The sequence below is a fragment of the Musca autumnalis genome, unplaced genomic scaffold (genome assembly GCF_047663935.1).
Source record: "Musca autumnalis isolate F117 unplaced genomic scaffold, ASM4766393v1 scaffold_1, whole genome shotgun sequence".
Taxonomy (NCBI): domain Eukaryota; kingdom Metazoa; phylum Arthropoda; class Insecta; order Diptera; family Muscidae; genus Musca; species Musca autumnalis.
The window spans coordinates 143623802-143633711 of record NW_027411644.1 but is presented as its reverse complement, the minus strand read 5'-3'; the positions used below and the strand labels follow the sequence as shown (position 1 = coordinate 143633711).

Below are 9910 nucleotides of genomic sequence, written 5' to 3'. Positions count from 1 at the left end.
GCCAACCGTAATAAGGGCGATTAAACAAATTCACTTAAAATAAATGAAAATTTTCGGGCATGTTCTGGAATTCACCCAGTATCCATTTCACATCACACATGCACTTCACCTGTGAAAGAAATTGTATATATATATATATATATATATATATATATATATATATATATATATATATATATATAGATATATATATATATATATATATATATATATATGTCCTTTATTTTTGTTTCATATATCTACACGCAAAAGTAAACAAATATATCGAACAAAAGGTTCATGTTGAACATATGTCGATTACGAATCCTCTCCATCTTCTGCGATCATTAGCGATGGTTTTAACTTTGTTCCATGTCTTGTTGAGGGCTTCATATTCATGCTTAACATTCCTTATCCAAGTCCTGCGTGGTCGTCCCGGCCTGCGGTGGCCTTGGGGATTCCATTGTAATGCAGATTTGGCTATGTCATCATGAGAACATGTCCGTCCAAGTCCATTTTCGCTTTTTTATTTCTTTTTCCACAGGTATGTTATTTGTAAGTTCAAGCAGATCCTTTGTGCTGATGGTGTTTGGCCAATAGATGCGGAGTATACGTCTTAGACATCTGTTTACGAATGTTTGCAGCTTCTTCATGTTTAATTGTGTTATTCCCCACGTGGTAGAACCGTACAGCAACACAGATTTTACGCTGCTATCAAAAATTCGCAATTTGGTTTTACGGCTTATGTTGTTGGATTCCCAAACTTTATATAGCACCTGGAAGGCTACTCTTGCTTTGTTGAGGCGGGCACATACATCTTCTTCAGATCCACCACGCGTTGATATTATGCTTCCAAGGTAGCTAAAGGTGTCGACGTTTTCAATGACAATGTCGTTTACAGTCAAAGGCGTTGTTACATTACTGCCAATTCGCATATTTATTTTTAGACCTATGTGTGATGCATTCACTACAAGCCTGTTTAAAATTGCTTTAATATCCACAAAGCGATGTGCCATGAGACAGATGTCATCTGCATAATTAATGTCATTTAGGAGGTTGTTGAGGTTCCATTGGATGCCACATGGTGCTTCGTTGTTTGTTGGGTACATAACGTAGCCAAGCATTATGAGGAATAGCATCGGTGAGAGTATACATCCTTGTTTTACAACACCGTTGTTGCAAATGGTGTGCTTTCTTCGCCATTGAACCGTACGTAGCTGGTTGCGTTACTGTATAACTCGCGGATCAGTTGGATAATTTTGTGGGGGATTCCATTTAGAGACAGAATATCCCATAGTGCCTCACGGGATACCATGTCACATGGTAGAATGATAAAAGGTAACCCCGTGCTAACAGCTGGTTAAATTTTTTTTCAAAATATGTTTTTTGATGTACGTTAATTGTCACATTGAATTTAACACGCAATGCTTATGTATGTGTATACATGCAAATTTATTTATACAAAAATGTCAATTTAAACTTAAAAATTGTAACAATATTTTTGAATTTCCCTTCTTCCTGGTTCTCAAAAAGCGAAAGGAAAAAAAATATATCAATAAATGACTGGTAATTATGCAGATTACCCTCTGCGATGTCGGTGGAGCTGTAAACATTAGTCGAGGTATGCATGAAGGACTCGCTCATTGCTGATGGTCGATTTGTATCGCAAGTCTACAAACTCTCTGGAAAACGTCAAGCTGTTTTGCTACAAGAAGGTTATAACTGTCTTTCGTCGCGAACCATTAATCCGTGTAGATTCCCACATGAAATTGGTTAAATGGTGCGGTTTGTGTAAAATCAATAAAGATAATTTCCGTACGGTTTGCGGCTGTTCTCTTGTTTTCATCACGGATTTACTTACGTGGTTCAAAGAATAGTTTTTGCAAGGACTGGATGAACTGGTTTCGCAAAACAAAAAAGTGATTTTATGTTTTGAAACATTTTTATTAATTAATAAAAGTAAAACAAAACAACTAAAAAATAAGATTTTTGTATCTTTCTAAAGGCGTGATGGGAATTTGTGTATCCTCCACAAGACAATATACGTTGACGGTTCTGGTGAGGACTTCGAAAACCATACAACCTTTAAAGCTTGTTATTGGTGCTGCTGTCCTTGTTGCGGTATATTTTGTTGTGGAGCAATTGAGTAGTTGGCACTTGATATGGTTGTTTATATTCAGAAATTAAATTCATCTGCTGCTGTCCTTGTTGCGGTATATTTTGTTGTTGAGCAATTAAGTAGTTGGCACTTGATATGGTTGTTTATATTCAGAAATGAAATTCATCTGTTATCTGCTTATTTCGCTGCTTATCGTCTATCGTGGCCTCGTAGCATTATCTGCTTCGCTGGACGCATTCTGTTAAGTATCAATGTGGCCATCAGTTTTGTAACCGCATTTAATAAAGTAATGCCTCTCCAATTCTTGCACTCCTTCAAGTCGCCTTTTTTGGGGATCATTATTATTACACCTTTTTCCATGAATTTGGTATTTGTTCTGAGACCCATGCATTGCGTATTATAGGTGTTAGGGTTTCTGCTAATGTTGGTGCACCATATTTAAGAAGTTCAGCCAGTATATCGTCTGGGCCGCTGGATTTGCCATTTCTAAGAGATTCAAGAGCCGATTTGATTTCCTCGCACGTTGGTGGTTGCGTTTAAATGTCGCGTCTTGGGTTTCGTCGCGAAAGTGTTGAGCGAACAGTAGTTCGTTTTGGGGGAGTGTCGCTTGATTTTCCACAAAGAATTCGCGCCATCGATTTAGCTGTTCGGTTGGTGTAGTAAGATCACCTCACTCGTATCGACAGAGAATAAAGCGTGTGCCTCCAATGTATAGACTATGTCTAGCACAGAAGTCAACGAGCCGGTCTCCGTTATCGTTTTGGTGTTGCCATTAGGTCCCATGACCGCTTCGATGTTGGTGTTGTTGTTTCCGACTTTTGCATTGAAATCGCCAATTACAATTTTTATATCTCCACATGGAATTGAGCTCATGGTGGTTGGTTGGTTTACGTGGTGGCTATAATCTTCATAGCCTCAATTAGTATGTTAAAATATACCGTTTTGAAAAAGCACACGACTCGGGTAGAGATTGCTATTCCGTTATATGTTGGTAAATTATATCCAGCCTGATAAATTGAGAAACCTCAGAAGGTCCCCCAGACCTAGTTCGGTTGTCTCAGCAAGATCGTGTAGGAACGGTCGTCCAAGAGTTTTAAATCTTCTTTGCAATTGTGCAGGGCAGGAACAGAGGAGGTGTTCAACCGTTTCTTCCTCTTCTTCGTTTCCGCAGCTGCGACAGTAGTCATTGTGTGGAATATGTAAGCGCTTTGCATGGTTACCAATGGCCCAATGACCGGTTAGCACCGCAATTAGTCTTGCCAGGTTCCGTCGATTTTGGCTAATCAGGAACTTTGTACGTTTGATGTTGTAGTGTGGCCATGTAGATTTTGATATTTTGCAGGTTTCAGTCTTGTCCCATCTGATATCTGCTTGTGAAAGATAGTATTTGAAGATATCCCCTTTAACTACTCCCATTGGTGTTGCGACTGACGCCCTTGGAAGTTCGTTAGAGGCAGATCCCGCTCTAGCTAGTTCGTCTGCTTTTTCGTTTCAAACAAGACCCTTATGACCTGGGATCCAAGTAAGTAACTACTCTGGTCAGAAGCCCTAGCTTAGCAAGTTCTTCTTTACATTCCTTCACCAGCTTTGATGAGACAATGTTTGACTTCAATGCTAGGAGCGCCGCTTGACTGTCGAAAAAAATTCCTATTGAGTTTGGTGAGGGGTGCTGTAGAAGTATATTACAAGCTTCCTTTATAACCAGTATCTCCGCCTGAAAAACACTGCAATCTTCAGGTAGCTTTGTGGATTTAGATATGTTTGCTTCTTCCGAGTAGACACCAGAGCCGACTCCACAATTCATCTTAGAGCCGTCCGTGTATACACTGATGTCGTACCCCGTCAGTGGAGTTCTATTTTTCCATTCTTTCCTGCTTGGAAATTTTACTTTAAAAGGCTGATCAAAAGTTATTGCAGGTGTGCAGTAATCAGCATTAGTTGCTATTTTTCTTGGTAGTTTGAGAAGCACACAGGCATGTCCGTAAGCTCTGTCTCTCCACGTTCCTAGAGCACGTAGCCTTGCAGCATTGCAGGCCGCAGTTGCTTTGATGTGTAGATCTATTGGCAGTATATGCATCATTGTATTGAGGGCTTCAGCCGGACAAGTTCTCATTGCCCCTGTCACCCCGATGCATGCCGATCTTTGTATGCTGTATAGTTTTCTCTGAATTGTTTTCTTTCCTACTGTTGGCCACCAAACTAGTGCTCCATATGTGAGTATTGGACTTATTATGCTGGTGTACATCCATAACACCATTTAGGGTTTGAGACCCCAGCGGCTCCCAAACATTTTGCGACATGTGTAGTATGCAACGGTTGCTTTATGAGCACGATGTTCCATGTTAGGTTTCTACTCTGCAGCATGGTGGTAATCCAACCACTGATGAATGGTTCCACGACGAAGTTATATAGAGCTTGTTCTATTGCTGAGGTGCTAACGTTGTTGAAAGCGCCTTCTATATCCAAGAAAGCGGCTAAGGTGTATTGTTTGTGCTCCAAGGACATCTCAATAGTCCTAACGACTTCATGTAGGGCTGTGTCTGTCGAGCGTCCTTTAAGGTAAGCGTGTTGACTTGAAGATATGTTATTTGAGTTCTTCAACTTTTCTCGAATATACACGTCGATGAGCCTTTCGAGTGTTTTAAGCAGAAATGATAAGAGACTTATGGGTCTAAAGTCTTTAGCATTTTCGTGACTACGTTTTCCAGTATGAAAACAACCTTTACCTGTCTCCAACTCGTAGCGACGTAGTTTAGGGATAGACATCTACTGTAGATGTGTACTAACCAAGGGTTAATTATGCTTCCGCGCTTTGAAGCATTTTTGGTATAATACCATCTGGCCCCGGAGATTTGTAGGGAGAGAAGCTGTTAATAGCCCATGTGACTTTACTCGGACTTATTATATTTTCGGCTTCAATGTTGTCTTTATTTATAGCTGTATTGGGTTGCTCTTCGATGGTTCTATCCGTGCAACCGGGGAAGTGCGTCGTAAGAAGGATTTCAAGAGATTCGGCCGAGTTTTCTGACCAGGTACCGTTATTTCTCTTTATGTATGTGGGATTCGAGTGACCCTTTGCCATAACTTTGCTTAGTCTAGCTGTATCTTTGGTGCTATCTAGAGATCCACAGAATTCAATCCAGGATTGCTTTTTTGCCTTGGCTATTGCTTTTTTTTATTCCTTAAGCTTATCCTTATATGGCCGCCAGGATCCGCTTTGGTAGCTGACGTTGAATGCTTTTCGTGACTGTTTTCTTAGCCTTGATAGCTCGGACGTCCACCATGGTGGATAATGTTTCTTTGAGCGCGTCAGTGGGCATGAGACTTTAAAAGCTGTATCTAAGGATTTTTCTAGAATGGATACAGCTTTTTCTATATCTGCTGTGGTTTCATATGCATGTGGAATATTTGGAAGTTTGTCTTCAGAACCCTTTTGAACTTTTCCCAGTTCGTTCTTTTAGGATTGCGAAAACATTTAGTGGGCGTTGCCTTTTCAGATATGTTGAATAGTATCCAATTGTGATCTGAGAAGGACCTCTTATCGGATACTATCCAGTTATCTATTTCAATTTGTCGTCTGTCTGATACTAGCGTGAGATCGATGACCTCCTGCCACCCCCTAAAGTTCTCCGAGCTTGGAAATACAAAAGTTGGGTTAGTACCTCTGTTGCATATTGTGAGGTTGTTAGTATTTATGAAATCTAAAACTGACTCACCTCTGCCGTTCAGTGCTGCCCCACAGGGTATGTCTTGCGTTAGCGTCGCAGCCAATGATTATAGTGTCGTGTGGTAGAATGGCCCCCATGAAGCTCGAGACCTCGCTTGGTGGAGCTTCCCTTGAGTGGGCCATGTAGCAAGAGGCAGTTCCACTCTTGCAACGGTGAAGTCCGCTGTGCTAAACTGGGGACATAAGAAAGCGTTTATGGTGTTTTTAACAATTAAACATGATCTAGACTTACCATTATCCTTCATGTATATGGTCTTGTAACCTCTGTTATCCAAGCCTTTTACTACGTTATCGTAAACGTAGGGCTCCTGGATGATGCCTATGTCTAGATCCTTCTCAACCAGAAGGATCCGCAGGTTATCTGAAGCGATTCTCGAGTGCTTCAGATTGATCTGCACGACCTTAAACATCATTTTTATTGGGTGAAGATGTGGATGGCCCCTCTAGCTGCATGTTGTCAAGCAGCTTACCGGCATCGTCTATGTCAACCTCATCGTCTTCGCCATACGGGCCATGTGGGCGTATTATTTTGACTTTGGCTTCCCTTATGCCAAAGAACAACTTGTTCCCCAATCTTTCGAGAGCCTCTACTCCGGCCTCAGTAATTGAGAGAACTAAGCTCATGCTGTTATTGTTAGGTGGCTCTGTGGCGATTACGGACCACTCGTCCATCGGAACATCTTTGTTCATCTTCGCCAGACATTTCAGCAGCTTGGTTCCGTCGCACTCTATCTTGGGCAACCAAACTCTGGCACGAGGTCTCATCGGGATTTCTTGGGCCGGGATCAGCCTCAGGCCGATGCCGTCCAAAGCATCGCTAAGCTTAGCTATGCTTTTTTCTAGAAATTCCTTCGAGTACTCATCCATACATTTGATCACCCTGTAACCACGATGTACCTCGCTAGAGTCGAAATGGGGTACAGGAGAATCCTCGTTTGCTATAACGTGTTCCATAACAAGTTCCGACAATTTGGTTTCTACAGTACCCCATTCCGCAGTGGTGATAGGGGACAGCTTACCCTCCTTTTCGTTGGCTACGGCAACCAACATGTTGTCCTTAACAACTTCATTGAAGGGTCGTTTTGTTGTACATGAGGCTGTGGTGTTGTGTTTTAACTTCTTTCGCTTTGCGGGCTTTGTGTCCTCCGTCCGAGAACGCTCTCGCTTCGAAGAAGATGGGCGATCGCTGATTTGTGAGATTTTGGCTTTCTCATAATCCTCAACAATTTTTGTGTATTTGAGCTTGTCCGCCTCATCCCGTTCATGCACTGTACCGTTAGCAGCATTCTTGGCTATCTTGCCGAGAATAAACTTTGCCTTTTGGTACAGGGCCTTCCGAACGTCGGACGAACTTTTCTTTCTTTGGTTGGAGTCAGTTCGAGACGGACAGAGGCGTTACTTCTTGTGTATTTTGTTGCTGAAGTCAGAGCTGTTTGCAGAGTTGTGAGTCAGAGCTGTTTGCAGAGCTGACAACACTTAGTTGGCTGGCTACCAGCTCCTGGCTGGAGGCTAAGAGTTCATCCTCGGAAGAGGTGCCAGACTGCAACCGAGGAGTTTTGGGTTTGTGTGTTTTTATTGTATTTTTCTCCATGTATTGTTCCCACGAGTGTGCCGTAAGGGGATGGACCATCGTTCGCAGTGACGGCGTGCGCAGACTAGGCTATTAATAAGTATAACTCGACCCGTGCCCTGGCGAGCTCATGGTAGCATATAAAAATCGTCCTTTGCTGAAACGTCATCCGGTTCAGTGGGCGCATAGCATTGAATTATGGCGATTTTCCGGAACCGAGAATTGAATCTCGCTACGATTATGCGGTCAGAAATTGGTTGGTAGCTGATAAGACACTTGTTGGCTAGTGGTGCTAGAAGGAGCCCTACTCCGGGTATTCGGTTCTCATTATTTCCAGAATAGAGGAATTTGTGTCCAGTAGACAATTTGGTGGTCCCGCTATTTAACCATCGTACCTCACTCAAACCAAGAATATGTAGATTATAGTTAATCATCTCCCGACATACTTGTTGTAGTCTACATGGTTCAGAGAGAGTTCTCACGTTCCATGTTCCAATCATTATCCGTTTCTTAAAGCCAAAGGCCGTCATCGTAAGAGGGGTTGTGTTATTTGAATCTGTAATCGTTTCTGTGATAAAATGATTTTTACTTGTGTGAGTTATCGGCCCACAGCAAAACCTGCTTCTCATTGTGAGGGTTCCATTTTGGGCATCGTGTTTCAGCTAGAAAGCAATTTCTGTTCTGTATTTCACGTGAAAAGGGCTTTTATATTTCACGAAAAAAAAACTTTGGAAAGCTTTATTAGAGCTTTCATTACAATGAAAAACATATCAGTCTGTGTTGGCGCATCAACGAATACACATGCGTGTGTGGGTATGTACGATTTGTTCTTTTTATTGTTTACGAAACAGACGTAAACAAAGAAACGAACTCTTAAAAGAGCGCGAACATGTTGAATTTAGTACTTCGAGAAAAAATGCATTTTTAAATCATATTTTGTTAAGAAAACAAAATATTTTGTTTAAATGCTCATAGAAAACAAATTAAATTTTAGTTCTATGTAGTTTTTTGTAGAAATTTTTTCTTTAAAAAATAAAGATTCACTCAGCTCTCGCCATCAAAATTTCAGTGTGAGTAATACACCCCAACTAGGTGTAAAGTGTGTTGCAGAACAGCTTCAGGTGTGTTCGATACACGTGAGGTGCAGAGGTGAATGCCAGAACATGCCCGGTTACTTACGTTAAAATTTTTCGTTTTTATTAGTTTGTAAAATGCACGGCGACATCTAATTTGTTGTCGCCGGAAAATGAACGTTACGGCGACAAATTTTGACGGCGTCGGTCGAATATTGCCATACGTAATGGAAAAAATGCATCTGGCAACGCGACACGACTCGCGTCGTAATACGTAATCGGCCCATTAATGTCAAAGAATATATTGAATAATAGGGTCGTTCTTAAAATTTTCTCAGGAAAAAAATAAATACATTTTGAAAATCCTCTAAAATAGAACAAATTTGAATCAAAATGTAAATATAAAGCATTCGGAACTGTCGTAGGTCATTTTTATTACACGTTTAGGATGAAAATACGTATTTTATGGTAGCAAATTTCGAAGTTTCAAATTTCATGAGTAGACCCTATTTTTTTCTTTTTTCGAACGTTCCCACGCCTCACTTTCCCAACCCTGCCGACCGAGGGGGCTACCTCCCCTTTCGTGGGGATCGCGTACACACCATGATCGCATCATGGTGGCGTATACGAAGGAAATTCGAAAAGCAGCTACAGAATCTACTTCATCAGCCAGTTATACAGTCTGTCGCAAAAGTTAGTATACACCGTTGAAACCAAAATGTATTAGGGATAAATGTCACTATAATTTATTGAAAACAACAAACAATTAGTTTTATTTGATAGACAAGAAGGTTGTCTTCCGTAATAACAATTAAAAGTGCGCAATATTTGCATACATTAGCAAATGTACGGTTCGAATCCCAAAAAGACCAAAATTTATGTCGCAAAAGTTAGTAGGGTAAATGCACCAATAGTCTGCCCTTTAACTTTTTTTTCATTTTTAAACTGGTGTCACAGGTTGTGGGAATATAATTTTACTGTAAATATTTAATTTTACACATCACTAAAGGGTTATGTTTAAGAATTTTTAAACTTGTTTTTATTAATTATTTAATAAGTATTGCCAATTTGCATTTTTCCCAAAAAACACCCTATGTTCTAATAGTCGGCATGCATGTTCCTAAGTTCGGCCACTGATGTTCCAATAGTCGGCACCCCTTTTACCGTTGTAAAAAAAAAGAAACTTTAAAAAATAAGAATTTATTTCGACTAAAAACCTACATAAATATATTTATATCAATTAATAAAACTTAAATCTGACAAATTCATTTACATTAATAAACCTTACAAATATAACAAGAAATTAATCATTTTAACATTTAGATTTATTGAATTGAAATTTATTTCCCCATATCTCTCATTTACTAGAAGAGTGACAAATCTCAAAAAAATCAAGATTCGAGAAAAACACGTTTTAAGTTGGAAATGGAAATTTGACTACC

The 9910-nt window shown here is 40.3% G+C and overlaps 1 protein-coding gene across 1 annotated transcript; it reads right to left on the bottom strand.

The window, feature by feature from the left end:
• Nucleotides 1-467: 467 nt before the first annotated feature.
• Nucleotides 468-914, bottom strand: LOC141388637 (uncharacterized). Its single transcript, XM_073958694.1, has one exon. It carries the CDS (start codon nt 912-914, stop codon nt 468-470), a length of 447 nt encoding a protein of 148 aa, XP_073814795.1.
• Nucleotides 915-9910: the final 8996 nt, after the last annotated feature.

Coding starts and splice junctions, on each gene's coding strand:
- LOC141388637 (XM_073958694.1), bottom strand. CDS start 914: ATGCGAATTGGCAGTAATGTAACAACGCCTTTGACTGTAAACGACATT.